Source organism: Rhinichthys klamathensis, unplaced genomic scaffold (genome assembly GCF_029890125.1).
Source record: "Rhinichthys klamathensis goyatoka isolate OS25496 unplaced genomic scaffold, OSU_Roscu_1.1 h1tg000060l_1, whole genome shotgun sequence".
NCBI lineage: Eukaryota > Metazoa > Chordata > Actinopteri > Cypriniformes > Leuciscidae > Rhinichthys > Rhinichthys klamathensis.
Window position 1 is genome coordinate 2,041,362 of NW_026606605.1, and position 27,386 is coordinate 2,068,747.

Genomic DNA, 27,386 nt, shown 5'->3' on the forward strand with positions numbered 1-27,386 from the left:
TCGTGGCTGTATTTGCGGCAGGTGTGTTGCTGACGGAGCGCTCACCTGTATGAGGTTGGCAGCGGGAGTCCTTCTCTTCTCGAAGTGTTTCTGCCGGTGCTGCTCCTGCACTTTCAGAGCAAAACCCGAACCCAGGATGCCCTTAGAGAAAGGACAGAGGGCCATTAGCTGGGATCGGTGGAAAAAGAAATGTCAACGGCCTTAAAATCGACAGCATTACTTACAGCGGGCAGGGCAAAGAAGGACACTCCCAGCAGGGCAAAGCAAGCCGCTAAAAGCCGACCTTGCCAGGTGCGCGGCGTCTTGTCACCGTAGCCGATCGTAGTGAGGGTGATCTGGGGGGAAACAGTGGAGGTAAGAATAACTAAATGGGCAGGGGAGTCATGCAGCAGCTAAATTCAAAACCTTCCATATCAAAAAAACATGTTCATAGACCTTATAGTCAGGGACAGGGTAGTGCCTATTTCATTTTTGACAGGAATGAAAACCAGTCTGTGAGGGATAGAAGTACAAAGCGCTCAATGGATTGTTCAGTCTTTCTGGAAAAAATAAACTTTCAGTTGACAAAAACACCATAAAAAGTTGTGGTTGTGAAAATGATGTGATGTAGGACCTTTAGTGTGTGCCATTGCAATGACTGCACGTCCATCCCTCACAGCCTCATTTTCATCCGGGTTAACTTCAATATGGCGTCTAACCCGACTGAAGTCTATGGTTTGGCCAGTGAAATGCATTGAAAGGTCAGGAGAAACAACAACAGAAAAAGTGGGAATTCCAGTGGCAGTGGGAATTTCCCAAAAAATTAAAACAAAACTATATGAAAATATTTTCATCAACTGAAATAAAACAAAATGAAAAACTAAAAAAGGAAAAACAGAAACAAAAAATACATGACTCCAAACTAACTAAAATACAACATAATTTACAAATTAATTTTAGTTTTCGCTTTTTATACATAGTAGATTGTAACCTTTACAACCCACCCGAACTAAACATAAAAATGCTACTAGATAGCAATAACAGTAGACTGAGAACATTAACGCTGGTAAATATAAAACTAAAAAGAAAAAGTCCTCTTTAATTACACACATTATAATTGTATTCAAATTATATATATCAAATAATAACCTGGTTTGAGACCCCTTGGACATGACACTTCTGATATCGACCTTACTGAGTCTAACTCTGCGGATTCAGGATATTATTCAACAATCAGTCTATTAGAGGCAGAATTATAATCCCAGTAGAAATGAAACAAAATTGCTGCAACATCAATTCCCACAAAAAAATATTCTGATCCCGGGAACTGACAGCGTTATCACACAGGTTGTTAGGTGAGCCGAGGGCAGTACTCACTGTTCCCCACCAGAGGGAGTCAGCATAAGTTGAAAACTCTTGGTTATCTTCCTTCTCAGCCAAATAGACCAAGAAGGAGGCAAAGATCAGTACCAGGAAGCCAATGTACCAGGCTGTGATCAGCTCCTGAAACACAAGAACAAAATGTGAGCAATGGAATGGAAAATTGCAGTATTTTTTAAAAATTATTTATCCGTGCACATCATCTTTTATATATCATGAGCTCTGGAAATCTTTAAACCAAATATCTTCCCCTCCCTCTTGCAGCGACATCTCTTCTCTTCTCTGATGATGCGTTTACTGGCACGAGGGCGGGGCAACCTGTCACTCACATGAGATCCACCAATAGCAACCACAACAATCCAATCAACTCCCCATGGGCAAAATCAAATCCCGCCCTACATTTTTTTTCTCATTCGAGAAGCCGCTTCACTCGGATATACATCACAATAGGGAAGAAAATACTATCACAACTTCCGTTTTATGCTGACTTAACAGCGTGAGTTTGGGGCGGGGCTATTTGTTTGCTCGACCAATGGCAGATGGGGATAGAGTTTGGAAGCATATTTGAAAAGAATAGTTAATTATGCAGTTCTTTAGATTTAAGGTGTGGATACGCACAAAACAAAACAAAAGTTTGCATTGTGTATGTTTCATAGGTTTTCATCCAAACATGTCCAGTGACACTGAAGCGAACGTCCTCTGATGGATGAGTGTGTGTGTGTTGTCACCTTGCTGTGAGCGTACACCACAGAGCCCAGCAGCTTCCAGGTTCCTCCCCGGCGGTCCATGCGCACCATACGCAAGATCTGCAGAAAACGCATGCTGCGCAGAGCAGATGTGGCGAAGATGTTTCCCTGTGTGCCTGCTGCTATCACTGCCAGCGACGCCACGAACACGATGAAGTCTACATAATGAGACATGATGACAAGAACAGAAAAGAGAAACAATCTTTGTAAATGCATTCATTTCACCATGGGTGGGACATACCTTCATTTTTTGAGGGGGCACATTTTAAAAATGTGTTTTCTTTTCTTTTTTGTAAGACATCTATAGTTTACTGCCCAGTGGATTGAAATCTCAATTAATCGTACATTGATATCCATGTACACTACCGTTCAAAAGTTTAGGGTCAGTAATGTATTTTTTTTATTGAAATAAATTAATAATTCAGCAAAGATGCATTAAATTGATCAATATAAAGACATTAAAAATGTTACAAAAGATTTGCATTTCAATTAAATGAATGTTCTTTCGAACATTCTAACGATCAAAGAATCTAATTATGGTTTCCACAAAAATATTAAGCAGCACAACTGTTTTCAACATTGATAATAATAATCAGAAATGTTTCTTTAGCAGCAAATCAGCATATTAGAATGATTTCTTAAGGATCATGTGACACTGAAGAAGACTGGAGTAATGATACTGAAAATCCAGCTTTGATCACAGGAATAAATTATATTTTACAATATATTACAATAGAAACCAGTTATTTTAAATTGTAATAATATTTCACAATATTACAGTTTTTACTGTATTTTTAATCAAATAAATGCAGTCTTGGTGAGCATACGAGACTTCTATCAAAACATTAAAAATCTAGTGTACAGCTTTGACATTTCAATAATAATTATTTTTGTGTTACACGTTAAAAAAAAAAGTCATATGAGTTTCGAGTAACACGAGGGCGGGCAGATGATAAGGAGAAACTGGAACTGATTGACGATGTGAATGGCGTTTTCTGCCACAGATCTTCACACAAACAGCTTTGTGTCCCTCATGATGTGTCTGATCTCAGACTCCAGGTCTTTACACTTTACCTATGACACAGAAGGGTTTTCTGGCGAACCGTAGCCGGCCCTGCCATCCTCTGTACCGGCAGCAGCATCCGGCGGCCCACACCCTCACGAAATACTCCAGCCCAAAAACCACGATCATCACAAACTCCTGCAAGCGAAACCACATCAAATCATTTTCAGAATCAATCCTCTTAATAATGCCTGCCTTGTACTTTGAATATGGCAATAAATATATCAATTTAAATAATAACTGATGACTGATGCTCTGCCAGTAATCTATAAATAAAAGTATAAACTACCTGGCATTAAAGATTAAAGTACTAGACAGTCAATTTACATCTAATTCATAAAACATTAAAATTGCTTTGCTGTATACAATAGAGTAGTGCAGGGAGGGCATATTTTTGTAGGTCAAAACTGGAGTTTTTATAATGGGGTTTTGTTTAAATACCTGAAATGGGGTCTGTGCAGGGTGAACACAAGATCAAGATCTTTTCACGTTTTATTCTACGACATAAAATACCGGTAGCCTACAACAGTAATAGCGTCTTGTGATTTTTCAAAAGCTTTTACTTGTCTTGAAAATGAGGTTGCTAACAAGTGACCAAGGGCCAGATTTACTAACCGCTTGCGCCAGAAAAAACCCTCTTTTGGTGTTAAAAAATACTGTCAGGATTTACTAAAGACACGCAGAGAACATTTTTTGCGGCTGAACTTATTGCATATGCATTTGTTGGAGTTTCCCTATCAGATGCAAAATTTATGAGAGGAGAATATTTAATTGATTTACGCAAGGTTTGAAGGTTTGCGCTAGTCATTATTTAACGCCCAAATAAAAAGCATGTTGTTAGTAGATCACCGACCTGAACTGATCATCAGCAGCTCTGCTTGTTTCAGACCCTACGCTTATTTGCGCTGCTCTTAAGATTGTGTTGGTCATTATGGAAATGATTCAGCTGGATCTGTGTTCTTTAATTTGCATGTCAGTAGATCACGTGCAGAATTTCCACTTCCATTGGTGCGTTTATGGAACGCTAATTTGACGCTAATTTGCCCTGCTTAGTAAATCTAGCCCTAAATGTGACTAGACTACAGAGGGACATTAAACATCATCACATCTACTCACTAGTCCACTTTCACAGCCTCGCTGTGTCTATAATCACGCTCTTGCAAACTTTTCAAACTCAAACTTTCAGGGAAAATGTTTTTACACAAGGACTGAAAGTTGTCCGATGCTTAGTGATGGTGATGTTGAAGTCACGTGACCGTGGTGTAATTCCTACGTCTAGCTTTTGACTTCTGACGAGGGTTCAAAAATCATAAAAGTCGTGAAGATTACCTTGAATAAAACGTGTAAGAATAATACATTTTTGTTAGCCTTAGACCTTATTTTCTGCAATGGGAACATCCTATGGGCTCTATGCACGGCGGTATTTCCGGTGAAGGTCTAAGGATGCTGGATTACTTCCGCCGATCGTAGAGTCCAATGCTATACCGAGAATTTATATTGGTTTTTATACTCTATTGCTATACTAAAGAAACGTTAGTCACAAAAACAGACAAAACAGACACCCCTCATTTTGTTTATGCTTCTTTGTTTATTATATTAAATAAACATAACTATATATACAATTACATCTAAACGTATTAAAGTTTCGTTTCAAAGACGAGAGGACAGTACATTTTGAAGACTCTGCCATAATCCCGTTTTCCTCGGTTTTCCTCCGCTTTAAATCTCCCCAACCGGAAACGCAAGAGCATCCTTGCATTAAATGCGGAAGTTATGCGTGCATATAGACGCCAGCAGCCATATCACTCTGTAGCCCAAGACTGGTTGCCCACTGAAGCTAAGCAGGGCTGAGCCTGGTTAGTACCTGGATGGGAGACCTTCTGAGAAAACCAGGTTGCTGCTGGAAGAGGTGTTAGTGAGGCCAGCAGGGGGCGCTCACCCTGTGGTCTGTGTGGGTCATAACGCCCCAGTGTAGTGACGGGGACACTATACTGTAAATTGAGCACCGTCCTTCGGATGAGACGTTAAACCGAGGTCCTGACTCTCTGTGGTCACAAAAAATCCCAGGATGTCTTTCGAAAGAGTAGGGGTGTAACCCCGGCATCCTGGCCAAATTTGCCCAGTGGCCTCTGTCCATCATGGCCTCCTAATCATCCCCATATATATATACCAATTGGCTTCATCACTCTGTCTCCTCTCCACCAGTAAGCTGGTGTGTGGTGGGCGTTCTGGCGCAATATGGCTGCCGTCGCATCATCCAGGTGGATGCTGCACATTGGTGGTGGTTGAGGAGATTCCCCCCTTCTATGTGAAGCGCTTTGAGTGTCCAGAAAAGCGCTATATAAATGTGATGAATTATTATTATTATTATTATAGCCCATTGGGTTTTTGTCGAGGGAATCGGGGCGATGCGAACTTCCGGGTTGCTCGTTGTTTCGCTTCCATTGAGGTAGATGCTTTGGGGTAGATGTTGTTCATTGAGCGATTTTCACATAAAACTAAATGTTACTCTTCTGTTTTATGACAAACTGCGACTTTCTTGACTTTCATAATTATCTTTTAAATTGACAAACATCATATGTGTAATTCAGGGCACAGTTCAGACGGAATAAAAAGATAAGTTGTCTCTCGCCATTGACTACCATACATATTTTTTTCCGAAATAAGGTCCCATGAGCCGGAAGCAGAGGGGAGGGGCTTAGGCTCTCTATTGAGAGATTGATCTGATTTACGCTCAATCATGTGACATGCGTAAGATGCCACAGACGGTCTGGATTCACAGAGGCCTATGCTAAATGCGTGTATTGATTACAGCTCCTGTAGTGGCACCCGCGTTCTCAATGTGAACACATTACAGACTGAGTGTCCAGGCATTACCAGAACTTGCATGATAGACAACATGGTCCTTTCCTGAAGGAGAACATTAAATGCAAAAAAAGTGGGAGGAAAAGTCCGTGTGAGGGGGAAAGCACTTCATACTGAATGAGTGGTTATAGAGTTTCAGCTAAGATTATTGGATGAAGTCGGCTACTTCTGCATACTCGACAACACCTGAATCCTGCCGTGTGCTTACACTGCCATTTCCCAGAGCAGAGATCCCAGCGGAAAACAAAATGCACACTTAACGCAGCCACAGGGAGACATGAGACAGTACAAGAATGCTTACAGTGTGCCAATCAGATGAGAAACGAACCTGACCTGAGATGCTGCTAAAACACTAATGAAAATAAGGCCTAATATGAGTTCCATTGCAGTTATAAAGAGAGCAAACGCCCCCTATTGTGAAGCCTTATACTGAACACTGACAACAGTTTATCATACTTAAAGGGATAGTTCACTTTGAAATTAATTTTTGATATGTTTTAGCTTACCTCAAGGGCATCCAAGATGTAGGTGTCTTTGTTTCCGCAGTCGTTTCAATTTTGATATTTTTAGGTCAAACCGTTCTTGTCTGTCAGTCATATAATGCAGGTCTATGGTCACCACCTCAAAGAGCATGCACAGAGAAGTCCAAATTAAACATGATTTAATGACTCGTAAATGTACACATTGATGGCCTAAGCAGAGGTGGGTAGTAACGAAGTACATTTACTTCGTTACATTTACTTGAGTATTTTTTTGGAAAATTTGTACTTTTAAGAGTATATTTAATTGTGGGTACTTTTACTTTAACTCGAGTAGATTTCTAATGAAAAAACTGTACTTTTACTTCGTTACGTTTGGCGACGTTCCTCTCGTTACTTTATTTTAATGCAATATGTTGTTAAAAGCGTAGTTTATTCTAAGCGCGCGCTCTCTCTTTTTTCTGGGCATGAGCGATGCTCAATTCACAAATGAATCACTCTTTTGAGTCGATTCTGTTCAAAGACTTCATCAAACAAGTTGGGCAGATCTGTCTAAATCGGTTCGCGAATCAGTTTGAATGATCTGTTCAGTTTCCTGCACGCACTGAATCGTCTCGGAGTCGTAACAGGAAGATTTAAGAACATCAAGAACATTGTGTGGCGGTCCATAGTCTACAGTACAGTCTAGAAAGTAAATCTGCAAATGCATCATATTTTTTGCCAGCGATGAAGATCTTTATTAGTTGAACTTGAACATCTTCGTATACTTCGTAAGCTGTCTGTGAATGAATTATTCCACACGACGATACATTCGATTTCATTCAGGTAATACATTTTACAACCAAACACATTATTACGCCATATAGCACTACTACAAAGTATGGCATTACCCTTTTTTTGGACATATACATTACTTTATACATTAAATAAGCTATCATCGTCCAGTTTATGAATGTGTGTACACACACAATGTATTCTCGGTGTTGTAGTGTCGGTATTGCGCAGTGGCGTGCGAACTCGACTTGAAAACGAATGCCTTTGCCTGCCTTATTAGACTCAGTTAACCAGTTTAAAGATGCTTTCATAAATATAGCCTACATTTAAATACATTTTGGAGAACAGACAGAAGAAGATCCGTGCATTTGATCGTTGTTTATGTTGGGCATGACTGCGAGCACATGTGCAGAGTTTTAACACTTTCTAATCTGTCAATGGTTCCCATCCCTTGAATGCAAAACTCCATAGAGTCACTTTATTCCGACATTGTCTAATAATCCAAATGTAGTTGTATAAGTTACTATACTATTATACAAACCAAAGGACAGCCAATGGTTTTCAGGCTATAGATATACAGAAATAATGTTTGTCTCTTCTGTTTTTGTTGCAAAGATAGCTTATCTAATTATGATAATAATAGTCATTTAAATGAAAAAAAAAATCTAAATAATATCATGTTACATATACAGTATATATATATATATATATATATATATATATATATATATATATATGCCTATGTGTAAAGTAACTAGTAACTAACTACTTGAGTAGTTTTTTCATTGGATACTTTTTTACTCTTACTCAAGTAACTTTTAAGATTATTACTTTTACTTTTACTTTGAGTAAATATTTCTATAAGTACTTGTACTTTTACTTGAGTACAGTTTTTGGATACTCTACCCACCTCTGGGCCTAAGACACGAAACGAGCGGTTTGTGTGAGAAAACGAACAGTATTTATATCGTTTTTACCTCTTGTAAACACAGCCACGTCCAAGTGTTCTAAGGGCGCCGGCGCTTCGGTCTTTTCCGGCAAGCGCCGGAAGTGATCTCTCACGCGTGTACGTTTTTTTTTAATTGTTTTCTTTTACGACGGTTTAAACATCCCAGATAAGCGCAAATTAGTACCATTTTAATTAGCCGTCTTACCTACAATCTCTGTTCTGTGTAAACAATGAGTGACGTACACGCGCGAGAGATCACTTGAAAAGACCGAAGCGCCCGCGACCTCAGAATGATCACTTGGACGTGGCTGTGTTTACAAGAGGTAAAAACGATATAAATACTGTTCGTTTTCTCACACAAACCGCTCGTTTCGTGTCTTAGGCCATCAATGTGTACTTACATTTACGAGTCATTAAATCATGTTTAATTTGGACTTCTCTGTGTATGCTCTTTGAGGTGGACCCCATATACCTGCATTATATGACTGACAGACAAGAACGGTTTGACCTAAAAATATCAAAATTGAAAATACTGTGGAAACAAAGACACCTACATCTTGGATGCCCTTGAGGTAAGCTTAAACATATCAAAAATTTATTTCAAAGTGAACTATCCCTTTAATAAAGTTTGTAATTCCTTAAAATGAACGGGACGCAGAAAGACTCTTTAGCAAAAAGCCTTATAATGAATTTATAATAATTTATAGTTACAATCCTTATAAAACTTTCTACAGCATAAATGTACGTTTATGCTTACAAAGGATTTCAGAATAATGCCGGCTGGACTAATAAGATAAACCGCTTAGTAACACAATGGACAGCAAAACAGGCTTGCATACACGGCACATTTGATCCATAATGCTGGCAAACAGAAAAAATGTCACCTTTTTTGAAGACACTCCTCCAAAAACACCTAGATATATAGACTGTGATTGGACAGGCTAACAGCCACGGAGAAAGCACTGTGCGATTAATTATTCAGATGATGGGCTATTATGAATGTATTAGAGATGGCACAGACAATGTGGATATGCTGTTTAGTGAAGGTACTTAGATCAGGCAGTCTGTGGCTGCCAACTTTGATTTTTTTTTAACTACATTTTTGGATATAAAACACAGGAAGGAAGTCAAACCATTTGCTCTACAGGTAAGAGAGAGTGAGTGGATTCATTTAAATGCAATTTAATAGATGTAAAAAAAACAGCATAATGTGTCAGATTTAAAGCCGTTTGGAGACGAGGCTCTGATTCAGCCATTAATTAAGAACTAACAAGAAATAATTCTCCGTTTCTACTTTTGTGATTTCTCTGTTTATTTTAAAAATATTTGTGGGGCACATGCATTTATGAGTAGGCCCTGCTGACTTGTTTTTTGTTGCATTTTCAGAGCATTTCAGTGTTGAAAATATGGTAAAATGTCTTAAATGGAGCTGACAGTACACTTTTATTGGTAGCTGAACGCAAGATCAAATTAGCCAAAATATTAAATAAATAAACGAGCAGTTGCATCTGTACTTAAAAAAAGGTTTATATTGTAATTACACCATCTACTGTAGACATAAAAAAAACTCTCTATTGATGGCCATTCAATTTTCTGAACAAAATAATTATTTTTTACAAGAAACATAAATTGCTATTATTTCTATCCAGCTAACAGGGACCATTCTCAGAACTTTGGCAACTTCTTATAGTAACGTTAATAGAGCGTTTGTTCAAGTTATCTAGTCTTTAATGATGTTCTCAAATAATGTTAAACATTATTTATACATTATTCATGGAATGTTTTTTCTGAAATGTTTTAGTTGGGCATTTGTCTAACATATTACGTGTACCAGAATGTTTAGTAAACAAAAGATAAACAAAATTAACATTCCCATAAATGTTTGTAAAATTATCAAATTGAATGTTCCCACCGCATAACCAAGAAAAAATATTTAAAAAACTGGATGTTTTGAACGTTCAGAGAACATTATTTTCATAAAACGTTAGCAACTTGTTCTAAGAACATATTTTTGTTAGCTGGGTATACATTATGTTTTACCAGTGTCTGGTGTCTTTTGGGAGAGTCTTAAAAGCATGAAACAGTCTCCTGCCGGCTGACGTCCCCGCTAAGGACAGTCGCTAGTGAAAGGTTTGGGACGGTGCATGTTCTTGTGGTGTCAGCATTACTATGACGTCATTCTCCTCCAGAGGGATCAGTATTGTTAGCCTGTTTAAGGTATAGTTTGTGTGATTTTAACCCCTTACCAGGATGAAGAGCGCTTCGTTGGCATATTTATGATGGTCTGGAATGGTGGAGAAAACAGAAAGCACCAGACAGCTGAACACTAGGAGAAAACTGAAACACAAACAAACACACACAAACTAACAGATCAAAATACAAAACTATATGGTAATATGGCATCATGTAAAACAGATTTTATAATTAGTATTTTATTTTATTTATTTTTTAATCTATACCATGATACCTCAGGAAACAATAAAAAAATCAAAAACAACAAAAACATACACTACATTTCAAAAGTCTGCGGTCAAAAAGATTTTTAAAAAAAAGAAAATATAGTATTTAAAGCAACACCAAGTAACTTTTCCTCTGCGGTCGCCCTACAGGTTGGAAGTGGAATTGTCCATTACCGCTGTGGTGAATAATTTAGCCTAGCGCAGCCTACTGTCGCACAAACGCTCGCTGTTTATCAGCACCGGCTTTGGAATGAACGATGTCCACAGACAAGGTAGAGTATCCGAGTGAGACATCAGAAACGAAGAAAAACAAAATAATGACTATTGTAACGCTTGACGTAAAGCAAGTCAAATTTGTAGTTTTCTTATGTCTCATTAGAACTACAGAAACTCGACCCGATCTGGCAATCTTACATAGCGTGATTATAGCAGATATAGGACCGCAAAGCGACTCCAGAAGTGCCTTTCACCCTGTTACGACTTAATGAACCACTGAAACGATATTTGAAACATTATTTTAAGGTAAAAAATCTTACTTAGTGTTGCTTTAAAAGACAGTATTTTAGATCAAATAAATGCAGCCTTGATGAGCATAAGAGACTTCTTTCAAAAATATTAAAATATCTTGCTGACCCCAAACTTTTGAACAGTATCACAATGACACAGTCCAAAAACTCAAACACAAACATGTGATCAACACGTACTGATGGATATTGGCCTCTGGTGGACCGAGAAACTTGGGCGCCATGACAATGACACCCCATAATCCAAGTTGGCACTTATCTTATACACACAGATGCACTTAATCACTGCTGTCACAGACCCCGCTCGGAAAGCCCAGCATGCCCGCTCAAAATGGAGTGTATAAAAGCAGAGATTACATCCCTACTTCCTGCCATTTCTCGGGAGCACTCAGACTCTTTGGGAAAAGGGGCTCTTTTGCAAGAACTGGGGCACCAGGATTGTTCCAGGTGCTCCCAGCTGAAGCGCCGCGCAACAAAAGCTGGATTCGCCCCACGGTTCTCAGGGAAGTTGTTGGAGTCCGATCGGCTCCGTGCAAGCAGCTGCTGCTGGGGAAGATGCCAAATCCCACGGGGACCCAAACCCCACACATCTGGCCCGCTGGCTCGTACCGTCCCTCGCTCGCATTACGTCTCAGTTTTGCAATCTAACTGCAGGAGGAGAGAGTGCAATTGTTCAGCTGTGCTCTTGGCCGTAATGAGACGGATAAGAGCAACAGTGTCCTTCTTCAGGGTTGTGAGGAAATGTGAGATGATTCAAATAGTCACAACAACAGAACCTTGTTGCTTAATGAGGCCCTTAAGGACGTTTGAAATACAACTCCTGAGGCTTTCTCATGGTCAGTTATTGATATAAACGGGGTATGCTAATAGCACACACTCAAGGAGTGAAAATTGTTATGAGTCTGACAGGTCGTAATGAGCGGATGTACACTGATTCACTCAGAAAAGAGGAAGGAGAATAAGACAACCAGTTAACGTCTTCCTCAAAATACATTACAGTTAGAGGGTTATCACCTGACATCAGAAGAGGCTGGAAACACCTAAGCCCAAGGAGGATAATAAGAAACTTCCCAAAGTTTACTGTGTTTAGTTACCATCCCAAAGAATGTGTCAATAAAAATAAAAAAATCAGCAAAGAAGCCCCGGATTAAGCTGTAATCCAGGGGAAAAGAAGCAGAAAACAAATCTATTTGACAAATCATGGGTGAGTGGAAACACCTGTTGTTTAAAGTAAACAAACAGGATTAATAATACATGGATTTTAGTGCTAATTTAACATGCACAAACACTTTTCGAACGCATCTAATGGACTTGGTTTCTGGAGGCATTTTCCAAAGTTTTACGTTTAAACAGTTTCTGAAAGTACGCAATCTGCAGTCTCTGGTGCACAAGAATTTAAGTCCAAAGTGCTAGAAAAAAGTATGACCTTTTAAACGTGCTCTTCAAACATTCTTTATGCATAACTAATATTTTGGAAAACCTCAGAAGACTAAAAGGTCATTTCATCCCTGCACCGTTTCTGCTGAGTATGAATGATTAGAGCCAAACTAATGTACTGTAGGTAAAACGATCCCTCATGAAACAAACTTAAAAAAATACAAATAAAACAAAAAGGCCAAAAGCACTGAAAGCCAAGGCCCAGTTTCCCCAGTCCTGAATCATCAATAATCTGACTGGATGGACAGAGGAAGAAAATGCCCAGAAACTGCTTAGCTGCCCCCAATAGGTTTCCATCAAAAACGATGAACGCAGTAAAAAAAGATACATTAGTCCATGCAAAGACCACGTGCGGCTAGCGTTTCAGCTGAGAAGCAAGTTCTGAACCCAACCCCCAAGCCCAAAGAGAATCTGCCAAAAGCAGAAATCAAATCCTCAAATCAGCAAAAATGACAGTCTCACGAGGTGAAAACAATGCGGTGCCACGAGTGTTTGTATTTCCTGGTAAGCACATGAGTTGGCTGTAAATCATGTCGATATCATTCTCTGATGTAATGCCTGCATTGACAATTGATCCAAGTTGAATTTTGGAGAGAAAAGCTTATCATATATAATAACCTCGTGAAACCAACAAATGCACAGACAACAAATGGACCTTGTAAACACACAAAAAAGAAGAAGAAAGCAGTTAGAAAACACTTTATTTTCAGTTCAAACCAAAGAAAACTAAACTCTGCAAACAGCCCATACTAGCCAAATACGTTTGCACTCTCTTTTATAGCAAGTATTAATATGTTGATAAATGTCAGTTCAATCATGACAACTCTCTGAATAGTTTTAACATGTTATTGAACGTGGCAATGTTAATGTATTTGGTCTTGTCCGACTGGATCTGCTTGTCGAAAAAGATCATACACAGAAAAAGCGGGTAAGTAAATGATGACAGAATTTTATTTGATTTTATTTTAAATTCCAGCCCACTATAACCAACAATTTATCCAGCAACGGACTTTTCATTCAGGATCCAAACAATGTATCCATCCAGGTTTGGCACAAGGAAATATAAGTCACAGGTAAATGTTAGAAGGCTTTATGTCTTTAACATCTTACGTATGTGGGTTATGAAATGAACCTTGAAATAATGATGCATGATCTGCTTCGTTCTTCTCATTCTCTATGAAGATGAAGTACGCTGTAAAGGAACCTGCTGTGGTCCTCATTAGACTAAATCTTCACTTATTCATCACTTGGACTGTTAATATGCCATAAAAGCCCCAGCGAGATGAAAGCATGAGGACATAGATATGGGCCATGGGTAAACAGAAGGGGATGATGAATAGAGAGGGATTTACACATTGCTGAGCTGGACTCTGTAGACTGTACGCCACAAAACATCTGCACATAATGCCAGAGTCTCTGACCCTAATTCAATCACAGCAAGCTGATGGCCCAGGTATCAGTTACGCACAGAGAGATAAACATTAACCTACGCTAAGGGTGAAAGAAGGATAAATGTTCGGAAGTGACTCACTTAGAGCTGCATGATTCTGGATAAATTGAGAATCATTTAAAATAGAGATTGTGATTCTCCCACGATTCTGAATAGACAACTAAATATATATATTTTATAGAAAATAAAATATGTATTTTACTACAGGTTCTGACAATGTTACTTGCTGCAGTCTATTTAATTTAAAGTAGTTTGAATGAATGATTCAATGAATCACTCGAATCAATGAATCAAGACTTCACGTTTTATTACTGGATGAATCAGCGTTTTGAACAAATCTTTTCAATGACACATTTTTCTAACAGTCACTTGTAATTAATACAATCTTTATTTGAAGCATCAATTTACCAATTCAAAAGGGGATTTACTTTATTTTGATCGATATAGTAGACATCAGTGTTTATATCCGAACTATAAACTTTAATGCCAGTACTTCTGTGATAATTTGAGTTATTGTAACACAGAAGTAATGAGAGTGTGGCGCTCTCGCACTGTATAAACTTCAACAGCGTGTGTTTTTTTGGAGAATGACTCACCTAAGACTTCATGACAACACACACACAAATTAGTATGTAGATGGTTTAAAAATCTAGAAAGCAAAATACAGCAAATCAGAGAAAAAGAGTGTATAAGCAGAGGACAAAGGTGTCAGGAGTGGAAAGCTCTATAAATATCCACGTGCCTTGAATTGTGACAGCCTGCAAATGTGTCCACTACACACAACCACATTGTTAATGCTGCGTGGTGTCTGTGGGGAATATAAGAAAAGGAAAGGAAGGCTGAAGACGCAAAAAAGATGAATGCCTTGATACTGCACACGGCTTTATATAGTGCAATTAGGTGTGTATGGTAACCTGAACAAAAGAGAGAACATCTAAACATCTGCCCAAGTCACAATACACTGTTTAAATGGATTCTTACATCCAGCAAATAATACTGAAAAAATACCAATTTCCTTGATTATTTTAGTTGTTTTGTCTTGCTTATTCACGTGGAGATCTAACAATGTACAGCTTTCTGGATCTTAATGCAGCTTTTCTATTACAATATACTGTGATTTTTTAAATAGGCCTTCATTGAAAAACTGATTTAGCAGTTCAGTCCCCCTTCCCAGCATGCACTGGGGTGTGAATAATTTATACAGTTGCATTATATGACCCAACATAGGAGAAAAGGTTTGGAAAATGGATTTTATTATTTACATTGTGTATTTATTGGTTATTTTATAATGTGTTTGTCTGTTAATAACATGGAATATTTGCATGGAATATCAATTGAATGAATGTATTTAACATTATTAAACTTGATGTAATGATGTTCAATTCAAATGATTTGATCTAAGCTGTAACAATGACGGCAAATTCATGACATATCATTTAACATTAAGTTCAGTCATTTAAAGTCGACATGAAACGGCATCTGCCTTCCCTATTGTGATGTGTATCCGAGTGAAACGGCTTCTCAAGAATAAATGTAGGGCGAGACTTGATTTTGTTCATAGGGAATTGATTGGATGGTTGTGGTTTTCTATTGGTCGATGTCATGTGAGTGACAGGTAGCCCCGCCCTCGTGCCATTAAATACAGTAAACAGAAGAGATGTCACTGCAAGAGGATGGAGAAGTTATTTTGTTTAAAGGTTATGATGCACATAAATAAATAAAAAATGATGTGCATGGATAAATCATTTATTTATAGTAAATACTGCAATATTCCAAAAAAAAACAAGAACGGATCCCTTTTGATTTCATGGTTAAAGTCAATGAATTGCAAACAGTTGCCTTCCTGTTAAATACAAACACTTTTGCTGAAAAAAAAAAAGTTGATGGTATTACTGCAAAACATATGGAGGGTTATTGGGCTGTATTCACATTCCAAGAATTGAAAATTGGAAATACAAATTGTCTAATGAGGGAAAACATCTTGCTTAAGCTTAACAAGAAGAGACACTGGTTTGGCAATACAAGCTCTGCTGGGAAATACTAAGCAAAACCAAACAATACATCCATAACACATCTGTTACCCACAGTCGAGAGAGCTGCCATGTCAGGTCAGTATTTATTTAATTGTAAAGTGTAATTGGAAGTCAATGTTTAATAAAGCGTACACAGTTGTGAAAGATGTCAAAAAGAAGAAGCAGGAGCAGACAACACAGGAGCGGGAAGTAAAACGCTTCCATTGCAGTAATCAGTCATGAAAGCACAAATACGTAATGTCAGCGAAGCAGGGTTAACACTGATACCTATCACACAAATATAAATACTAGTGAAAATGAGCAGACACTTCCCAGAAGAAAGCACAGACTCCAGCTACTGAATCTGCCCTGCATGTGGAATGAGGTTATTATAGGGTCATTTCAATATGTTTAAAAGGACACTTCAGATCTGGAAAAGAAATGCGAGTTATTGCTCAAGTTCTCGAAGTTGTTTGGTTTCATTTCATGTTTTGTTAAAGCAATATTCACCCAAAAATGAATATATATGAAGAGCCACTATTTATTCATCCTCGTATCGTTCCAAAACTGTATGCTATTATTTTATTAGAGTAACACGGAAGTCAAATCCTTTAAATCCTTATGTAGCTATTGACAGTTCACAGTGACCAAAGGATGTCAATCTACAAAAAGGAAGAACACTAAAATAACCATAAAAACAGCCTAGAAGACAGCTTTAACCCCTTCGCTGTCACCCCCCTTTATGAGAATGGGGGTTAAAATGCACTATTCAAACTTAAATGGTTGTAATTCAAGAATGCTTTGGAATATATACCTAAGTTTGGTCTTGTTTTAAAGGAAACACTCAGCAGATTATTGAAAACACTTCAAAAAATGAAAGTATGAAAAAGTTATGGAAGTTTAAATTTACAGTAAATCAAATATACTGTACTATATATTTTTTATTTTATATAAAATATATATTTTACAAAATGTTTTTTACTCTAAAATTACTATAAAATCAAAGCCATATATCTAACCAAGTTATGTTCCAAATTTGAAGTTGATATCACAAAAATTGAAGTTCCCATGAGATTTTGTTTAGGCGTAGTACCAAAAATAGCCACCGGATGACATACATTCCATTGAATTTAGTTGTATATTCTGCCTTAAATTAATAAATTTCTGTCCAAATATCAATTCTGTCACAAAATTTGGAACCTTGAGACTTAGACCTTTCTAAAAATATGTGTTTTGTCAAGATTAGAAAAGGTTTTGATCATAAATTATGAAATATGATGATGCCCAAAAGGGGAGGAGCCTGATCAAAAAATTTAGAGTACCGTTTCTATGGTAATGCAACGTTCAATTTCAAAACGGTTTCCACAGGATGAATTCTGAGTTTATAAGCTTTCAAATGATACCTAATTTTTGATAACTACTAAAATATGTGATATAATAAAAAAAGGCGATAAAAAAGATAATATTATATTTTAGATAATATTATATATTATACTTTTTAGAGGATATTACATTATAATTTTTTATTGAAAAATACTAGATTATATGTTTTATTATGAACTTTTAGCATGAAAACCAAAGTTTCAATTATTAAAGGTGTGTATGTCAACTTTTTGTGACAAAGGTCAGAACTCCTGTTATGACGCAGATTTTTTTGAGGTGCACTCATGTCAAAAATGTATCGGTTACTCTTCCTACATAATTTGTAGCAAAAAACAGCAGTCAAATATCTATTTAGCAGTCTTAGACCTTTCCAACCATATATAGTTTGTCATAATTAGATTAGGATTTAATAGTAATGGCGAAGTAAAGTTAGGCGTCCCGTATACGGGATGGTGACAGCTAAGGGGGGAACAAGCCAGAAAAAAGTTCTTATTTACCTCTGCTGACGCTAACATCTAGAAACATGCCATACAGACTGCTATTATATCATTTTTTTATGCTGTTGTAGTGTTTTTAGTGCAAATTCAGCAGTGAGAATAGCATCTTTTCTGTAGTCTTTATGTAACTGATATAGGTAATAAATTACTTCATTTTAATCAGATCACTGATATACTGTTGTGCCAACTGCAAATGACATCTATCAGTGTGTTTCCACTATTCATTCATGCCAAACACACACACACACAGTCACCCCGTGGCCTTCTGAACACACTCAGCTATCTGGAGACTGTCATTCACGCAGTGGTTTGAAAGGGCACAATCACAGGCTTGAGTCGCAGTATTGTGAGTGGGATATACAGTATGCTGAGCTTGCTGAGGGGAAAGGCAGAAGAGCGGTGAGAGATGTTAATTGGACGGCTGAAGGATGATGAGAGGCTTGACATTTACAGACAATACTGTTACCATGAGCACACAATTAGAGATTCCTCTCCATATCCAGAATGTCACACACAACTTCTATCCGTCCATGTTATCAGATCTGCAATTTTACATTGGAACAAGTATATATGTAAATATATGTTCACGATTCAAAAGAACAGAATTTATTTGAAATAAAAATTTTTTTCTAAAAATGTAAAAGTCTTTACTGTTACTTTTAATCAATTAAATGCATACTTGTGAACAAAAGCATTACATTTTAATCTTACTGACATATTTTTGTACGGTAGTGTAGATAAATTAATTAATTATAAAAAATATTATTGATAACATTGTTAATAATCCTTTAAAATCAACCTTAATAAAAAGCAAATTATTTAAAGTTATTTGTGAAAATATCACATTTTTACTGAAATTGTTTTAAAAACTGCCAGAACACACTAAATTCAATTTCACACAACTAGACAAATATACACAATTGCACAGTCGCAAAAGATTTGAAGCAGTGCTTTCAAAACACACACACCTTGCCCACTTGCACTCTTTCAGGCACACAGTTCATTGCCAGATTTACAGTATTTATGTGCTGACATTTCACTGCTCAATGCACTGCTTACGTCACTCCTAAAAGCCCAAACCCTTGCTAAATATAATACCTTTATTTACACATGAGGTGAAGAGAAGCCGGTGCATGTGGCCGACAGCTCTGTAAAAGAAGCTTTGATTTCAATCAAGACTTGTTTATAAATGCGTCCTCTTTTTCTCCCAGTCAATGACGACCAAACGGCAATATTTCAGCAACATCCACTTACCTGCACACTTTCAATCTAAAACCGCCCCAATGATCAAAATAAATAGCTCTCACACAGTATTTTTCCTTCATCTATTAGACTCCAAACTGGGTACTGTCTGATTCAAGAAATGATTGTGATGAATCTACCCCTTAATGTTATTATTATTTGATCATATTAGATATACCACTCTCAAATATTCATGTTCACACACAGGAAAGAGTCTTTGCAAAAGAACTATGAAGACTTACACCTATTATGCCCTTTTACAAAGTCTTGATTTTGTTTTCAGACTGTACTAGAAAAGGTTTTCATGCTTGAATGTTCAAAAAACACCTTATTTTTCCCATATTTGACATTGAATAAGAACTTAAGAACTTTTTTTTTTGCAATCTTTTTGATGCCTTGGACCCCCAACTATCTCCCTGAAATTTAAAGGCTGCTATATATGCTATAAAGGCTGCTATATAAAAGGCCCATTTATACAGTGAAAAATATTGCAAATGTAAAATATAATTTTGGAAAATATTCACTTTCCATTAGGTTGACACCTAGAGAGTACATACCCACCATTAAGAGTACTATTTGATGTATAAACCTGAAGAAAAACAAAAAATATGGCCATTATGACCTGGTAGAAATTTCCAATTTGGTAAATTGACTGTATATTGTGTGTATATTAAAGGAGACCTATTATGCCCTTTTACAGAGTCTTCATACTTGAATGGTTCAAAAAACACCTTATTTTCCCCATATTCTCCATTGTTGCAGCTCCTCTCTTCCCAGTCTGTCAGTAACGCTCTGTTCAGTTCCTGTCTCTATGAAGCCCCTCCTTCTGAAAAGCACAATGTGCTCTGATTGGTCGGCTGGATCAGTGTGTTGTGATTGGTCAATCACTTCCAGCATATTTGGGAAATATCCCGCCCCTTAACACACTACTAACTAACTCAACCAGGCCCCGCCCCTTTATTTTACGTATGTCTTGTGCGTGAATTATTTAAATGTGGAATATTGTGACGTGTTCGTTCCAGGAAGAAAACTCAAGACTACAACGGAGACGTTTCAGGGAGTTCAGAAACAGTGACACTGTTATAATAAAGAATAACTCTCTTTAGAGTGACTTTGTTCTATGATCAGATAATGACATGTCTTATCAGTGATGTTCTTTGAAAAAGGTTAAAAAAGGATTCAAACCACTCTTTTACAGTCATGAGATGTGGTTGGATTCAATTAAAACATACAAATCATACTTTTATGTCTAAAAGATTGAATATAAAGGTCAATAATGTCAAAAAATGGATTGCATTATTCATTATTTATACATTTTTAAAATTTAATTTCAGTATGAACTAGTGTTGTCACGGTACCAAAATTTCAGTATTCGGTACCAATACCAGTGAAAATCCACGGTTCTCGGTACCAATTTCGGTACCAAAGCTTAATTTAGATAACATTTACATATATTAAAGTGTATATCACAGTTACAAAGATGGAAACTGTAGTATTAAAAACACTTTACAATAAGATTCTATTTGTTAGATAACATTAGATAAAATGACCTAACAATAAACCATAGTTATATACTGTAGCAATTATTCTCCTTGGGGTTAATTTAAAAATATACTAATACATTTTTTAACATTATTTAATGCACAATGAATGAAGTGAACAAACATGAACAATCAAGTGTTTGTATTAAATAACATTCACAAACATTAATTAATGTTGTAAAAATATATTGTTCACTCAATGTGTTGATGTTAACACATTAAATAATGTTAATGAATGGTATCTTATTGTAGTGTTACCAAACTATACAGGAGATAAAACATGTTTTATTTGACTTAACTGTAGCCTACTTTTATTTAATCCAAAACTGCCAAAAATGTCACTCTTGCCTGTCTTCAAAACTTGAGAACCCTGTAGCTGATTTCTAATGCAAGGGCTAGAAATCAATAAATGATTTGCTGATACTTCCTCGTCATCAGATTCACGGAGAGCGCAGTTTGCACCGCTTTCTCCTTCTCTCCGCAAGCGCTCGCTCTCGCGTGTCTCCGCTATGCAACCATAAACAGTGACGCGCCTGGAAAAACAAGCTCGCACGTCGCTTCTATTATGAGCGCGCTTCCCGCGCGCCTACATTTGAAATTTGCACGCGCAAAAAAACGTGCTATGTGAACGTGTGAACGGCCCTTTATGGCAACGTGACATTAGCCTAATTCAACATATTTCCATGTGTGGCTATTTCCTCCTTTCTTGTCAACAACCCACATAGCAAACAGACTTGGCCCAAATGTGGCCTCAAAATGGCACTGCTGGCGTGTTGCCGGCACTGGCATGCATCATGTCAGCCAACTCTGGGCCATGCGTGGCAATGATGGCACTGCATGCATGACGGCAAACAACATTTGGGCCGATTGTGGATGGGAGGTGTGTGGCCCAGATGATCATGTCAGCCAACTCTGGGCCATGCGTGGCAATGATGGCACTGCATGCATGACGGCAGACAACATTTGGGCCGATTGTGGATGGGAGGTGTGTGGCCCAGATCAGTTTAGCGATTATGGCCCAGATCAGTGTAGCGATTATGGGCCTTTGTGTACTGGACAGTTATAAGTATTTAGGGCTGCTAGGCCTATTAGTTTTCAGCAATGTTCACAAAATTCAATAATCATTAAACAATTCCCAAATCCATTTGACCTGAACAAAATATACATTTTCCTAACATGATAATTTTTTTTTTTTTTTAAAATAAATTTATAGTTTAAATAAAAAAGAATTCACATACAAAATAGTCATCATTTTCCATACTTTTTAGTTTAAGCACCACAAAATCATGTTAAAAACGTACTTTATATATATAGCAGTTTATTAAAAAACGTTTGAAAAAAAATATCATTTAAAAAATGTTTATTTTGGCGCGATCTCCACGGTAACAGCAGCTTTTCTGGTTGTTTATGAGGTTCACGTGATGTATGCGTCGTTTGAAATTTCTCCCGCTGAAGGGTGAAGAAGTCTGTCACTGTCAGACAACTGCTGTTCAGGTAAGTGAAGTTCGTCGCTCTCTTTCTTTGTGCTTTTTTAAATACCAGAATTCAAACTCGGATGTCACTTTGTTCTTTATTGAAGTGAACTTTTGCTTATATGGTAGCGGATCCACTGCCCCTTGAGAATGCGAGTACAGACTGACGCGACCGGTGCGATGTAATGTAAGTTAATGCTGTTAAAATGATAGGACAAATCACAGCGAAATCAGCAACAAACAACAGTAATTGACTTTTAAAGCTCAAAGTGATTCAATGGTTGTATAATCAGATTTAATTATATCTAAATCTAATCTGTGACTTTGATAATCAGGAGGATATGTCTGCTATTTTATGTGTGTGTGTGTATGTCTGTTCTTGTTTTTTAAAGGAAGTTCAAACAAAACTGAAAATGTACTCATCATTTTCTCTTAAGATTGGATGAGTTGGTTTCTTTTGATGAACACAAAGAACACATTTTGAGGAATGTTGGTGACCAGACAGGTAACTGGAATGTAACATTAAATTGGAAAGTGGTTCTCTACTGATTAAACATTTATTTTTTTAATCTCTGCTGTGTTCAACAGAAGGAAGAAACTCATACAGGCATCGTACAAGTGGAGGTGAGGAAATGTTGACAGAATTTACATTTTTGGTTTAACTATTCCTTTAGTGGATAATTGCCGTTTTATTTTAACAGTTAATAAATTAAAAGTTAATTCACAGATAAGCATGTGTTTACACCACAGTTTTCATATCTAAACATTTTTAAGGTTTTTGTTTGCTAAAAAGGTTTTGTTTGTCAAAATACTGTTGTCATACTGTTGTGAGTTTGACAACAGTATTTTGACAGTCATTCAATAGTGCCACATTATAAGCAACCATTTCCTGTATAAAATGTAACCAAAGCAACCTTATTTTATTTTGTTACCTACATTTATTTACAGGTGGATTAATGTTGGTATATGTATTTATTAATTTTGTATTAATTTAATATTTTGTCTTTTAGCTGCTGTGAGAAAAAAATCGTCTGACACAACATGCTCCCGATCAGGAGATAGAAGCAACTATACAAGATGGCTTCAGCTTGCTCCTGATAGAGATGGAGGAAGGAGAGAGCGCTTGAGGAGAAAAGAGGGGCTGCAGAGCTGGACTTCACTTCCTAAGAACAATTTTTTTCTCCCTCACACATACAAAAATTCTGATGTGTAAATTTGTTTTAAGTAATTGTTTTAATTTGCTCTATGTTTGTTGAGAGTAAAATTACATTATAATATGGTTACATTTCAGTGCTAGATTCATTCATAGATTAATTTAGTTAGAATTGGAAAATGTTGTATACTTGGCTGTTCAGGCAACTAAAATAGTAGTCACACAACTCTAGCTGTATTACTACAATATTACTACAATAAGTAAGCTACTGTTTAAAGGAACACTCCACCGTTTTTTCATATTAAATTTTTTTTTTTTTTTATTAAACAGACCATTAATATATTAAACAGACCATTAAACTATGTTATTGCCTTATAACATATAATGGATAACTATAATGTATGGCAGAATAGCACTTGATAGCACTTCAACTCGGTGCAGTAATATCATCACTCATAATCCTCTCCCGATGATATAGTTATATTACTGCGCCGAGTCCAAGTGCTATTCCGCCATACATTATTATCCATTTTTCCCGCTTAGAAAAGCGCCATGTTTTATTTTGTTTCACCATACTTGGTCGTGTAACTGTATTTAAATAGGGAAAACGTGGAGGTGTTTGGTCGCTTCTAACTTCATCTATGTTTGGATCCTAATCAATGAACTGGGCTAAGCTAAGTGCTATCAAAGTGTTGCCGCGCGCCAGAGCGATTGAGTGCCACACTGAGACGAGAGAGGTATGTATCAACTCGTCTTAGTTAAGGGAATAACATAGTTTAATATGAAAAAACGGTGGAGTGTTCCTTTAAGACAGACCAGAACATTTTGAAATTAAATGCACTTTGAGGTAATAGGATGTTGCGCTTTGAATGTACAAAAAAAAAAATAGCCTACACACAGTTACATAATTCTAGATGTGAATTTTCATTATTATTAAATGTTTTGGCTTGTGCATTACTACAATAAGTAACTGTTAAAGACAGACAAGAACATTTTGAAATTAAATGCACTTTTTTGAGGTGCTAATAAGATGTTATGCTTTGAATGTACTAAAATAGCCTTCACACAGATACACAATTCTAGATGTAATTTAAAAATGTATTTTTGGCGTGTACATTATTGTTAAATAAAGCAATTTTCAGAATTGAATTTTCCTGTGACTTATTTGTTCATATGGTTTGGTAAGATTAGGCTGGGTTATGGCTCAGTTTTGGGGTTTCTGGTGTTGATAAGGACAGGTTAACTTATGGCTGAGACTTGGTACCAAAAATAAAACCTGTTTTGGTCCTATTCAGGGCCAGTTATGGCCCATGTGTGACTCTTGTCCTTAATCCAGTTCTGGGCCACTTCAGGGCCAGTTAAGGGTTAACTGGCTGAGATTCGGGCCAGTTATGGCCCATGTGTGACCCTTGTCTTTAATCCAGTTCTGGGCCACTTCAGGGCCAGTTAAGGGTGATTAACTGGCTGAGATTCGGGCCGGTTATGGCCCATGTGTGACCCATGTCTTTAATCCAGTTCTGGGCCACTTCAGGGCCAGTTAAGGGTGATTAACTGGCTGAGATTCGGGCCGGTTGTGGCCCATGTGTGACCCTTGTCTTTAATCCAGTTCTGGGCCACTTCAGTACCGTCATTCTTTGCGGTACTTGGGCCGAGGGAAAAGTGATTGTGTGGCCCGGAGCTGGGCCAGAAAACATTTGCTATGTGGGAAGTGGATTCAGAGCCAACGCATTAGCAGCGCCGCCGGTCGCCATGTCTCAGTGTTTTTATGAAGAGGACGCAACTCTGCACCTTTCGGACAGCGCATCAAGAACCGGATTAACCCGGTACTCGGTACCTAGAAAAGCTGGTACCGTAACCGTTAATTTTTTTTAGTACCGACTAGGGGTGGAACGGTACATGTATTCGTATTGAACCGAAACGGTACGGGCGTCACGGTTCGGTGCACGAATTTGCACGGAGAATACACGGTACAAATTTTTTTCGCTCTATTCGCTTTTGGTGTGACTGCACGCGGCAATGAACAGGCTGCGATCAAGATTGCAATGCTGGAGTGTGTGTGTGTGTGTGTGCGCGCGCGCGCGAGAGAGAGAGAGAGAGAGAGAGAGAGAGAGAGAGAGAGAGAGAGAGAGAGAGAGAGAGAGAGAGAGAGAGAGAGAGAGAGAGAGAGAGAGAGAGAGAGAGAGAGAGGCGCGGGCGCGAATCGCGCGATCGAACAGTGTGTGTGTGTGTGTGTGCGCGCGCGGGCGGGCGCGAATCGCGCGATCGAACAGTCTGTGTGTGTGTGTGTGTGTGTGTGTGTGAGAGAGAGAGAGGCACGGGCGATCGAACATCAGAAACATAAAAACATACTCCGTCATTTTTTTCATACAGGACATCATTAAAACTGCAAAGTGTTTACTTATATTTGTGTACACTCGCAATAAAACACAACATTGTGCTTTGTCACACTCTAAACTCTTGTCAAACTGTAACCTACAACAAAAAGTTTTTAATGGTAGTATTATTTTATACGGAAATCAATTATTTATAATTCAGATGAGAATAAAGTTAGGGTTAATTAAAATGAAGGAAAACAAATATATTGATCTGAAATAGCAAAATAATTTTAAATTCATTCAGGTACAATTACCAAACATATCTCAAGGACTTTTCGTCTTTTTAATAATTTATTAATAAACGAATTATATAAAACTACTGTCAGTGCACTACAAATAAACTGGTTCTATGCCTTTATTAATAAAACTTATATAAAAAATACAAGGCTTAAAACATTTATAAAAAAAGCCTTCTGCATTTTTGTTTTGCTATTCACTCCATTGTACCGAAATCGTACCGAACCGTGATGTCTGAACCGAGGTATGAACCAAACCGTGACTTCTGTGTACCGTTCCACCCCTAGTACCGACTTGGTACCGAAGTACCGACTTTTTTGACAACACTAGTATGAACACTATGCTCTGTGAGAGAACTAAATATTTCCACTTATTTCTGAGCATTTATTCAATACTCTAATCTACTTTGAAGGGATAATAACCACCAAATTTCTTTTGATTAAGAGAAACATGTTTGGCACCGAGCATGGATGATTGTTTAATACGTGCGCGGTCAGGTTGAGGTCTTTGTTCGGTTAGAGAAGTTAAAGTGCAACTAAATTATCTGAAAGAGACCTTCTGTTCATTTAGTGGGAATTTCCTTTAGTGGATTATGAGATTAACGGGAACTGGCCAGTGGATTGAACAACAACAAAAGAAAGAAGTGGCTTTAACATTTAACCTGTGACTGACTGGATTAAGATGTTTAGGAATTCCAGGGTGTGAGAAAAAGAAAAAGGTTACACATCTTTGGTGGTCAGCGGCAAAGCCTTTATGTGGCTGGCGGGTAATAACTTTCACCCTTTGATGCATGAGTTCATTAAATTAAAATGTTTGAAATATTTCTCTTTAATTCAAAACAAGAATATGGCTCAAAATGATGCAATATGAGAGGGTTATTCGTCTGAACACTGGTGTTCAGCAGGGCTCCGTCTTGGGCCCTCTCTTATTTATTATTTAACTTCTGCCTCTTAAATTGAGAAATTTGTATTCAATTTCATTGCTATGCCGACGACACCCAACTTTACCTGCCCTCCAAACCAACTTCTTTTCCTCTATCTATCCTCTCAGATTGCTTAGCTGAGATTAAAGCTTGGTTTACATCCAACCTTCTCAAACTTAACAGTACAGCAAAACTGAAATTGTTCTTGTAGGTTCAAAAAACAAATTGGCTAAATCGAATTGTTCCTTTGCGAACGTTGATCATTTTCCAGTGTCTGTGTCTAAACAGGACAAAAGTTTGTGTGTCATCTTTGACAGTATCATATGAAGCTCATATAAACAGTGTCACTCGATCTGCATATTATCACATACGGGATATTAATCAACTTGGTCCTGCTCTCTCAGTGATAGCACCGCTATTCTTCTCTACAAACTTCAGCAGCACAAA

At 37.4% G+C, this 27,386-nt stretch overlaps 1 protein-coding gene across 3 annotated transcripts in view; it reads right to left on the minus strand.

Moving 5' to 3' along the window:
- LOC130084301 (potassium voltage-gated channel subfamily KQT member 4) overlaps positions 1-27,386 on the minus strand; it is a 75,677-nt gene that overhangs the window by 23,343 nt on the left and 24,948 nt on the right. For all 3 annotated transcript variants that reach the window (XM_056249639.1, XM_056249638.1, XM_056249640.1), the window contains exons 2-7: positions 10,482-10,572; positions 3,180-3,306; positions 2,088-2,263; positions 1,357-1,482; positions 225-335; positions 46-141 (exon numbers count right to left, since the gene is read on the minus strand). In XM_056249639.1, the coding sequence (XP_056105614.1) occupies positions 46-141; positions 225-335; positions 1,357-1,482; positions 2,088-2,263; positions 3,180-3,306; positions 10,482-10,572 (727 nt within the window). The remainder of the gene's footprint in view (positions 1-45; positions 142-224; positions 336-1,356; positions 1,483-2,087; positions 2,264-3,179; positions 3,307-10,481; positions 10,573-27,386) is intronic.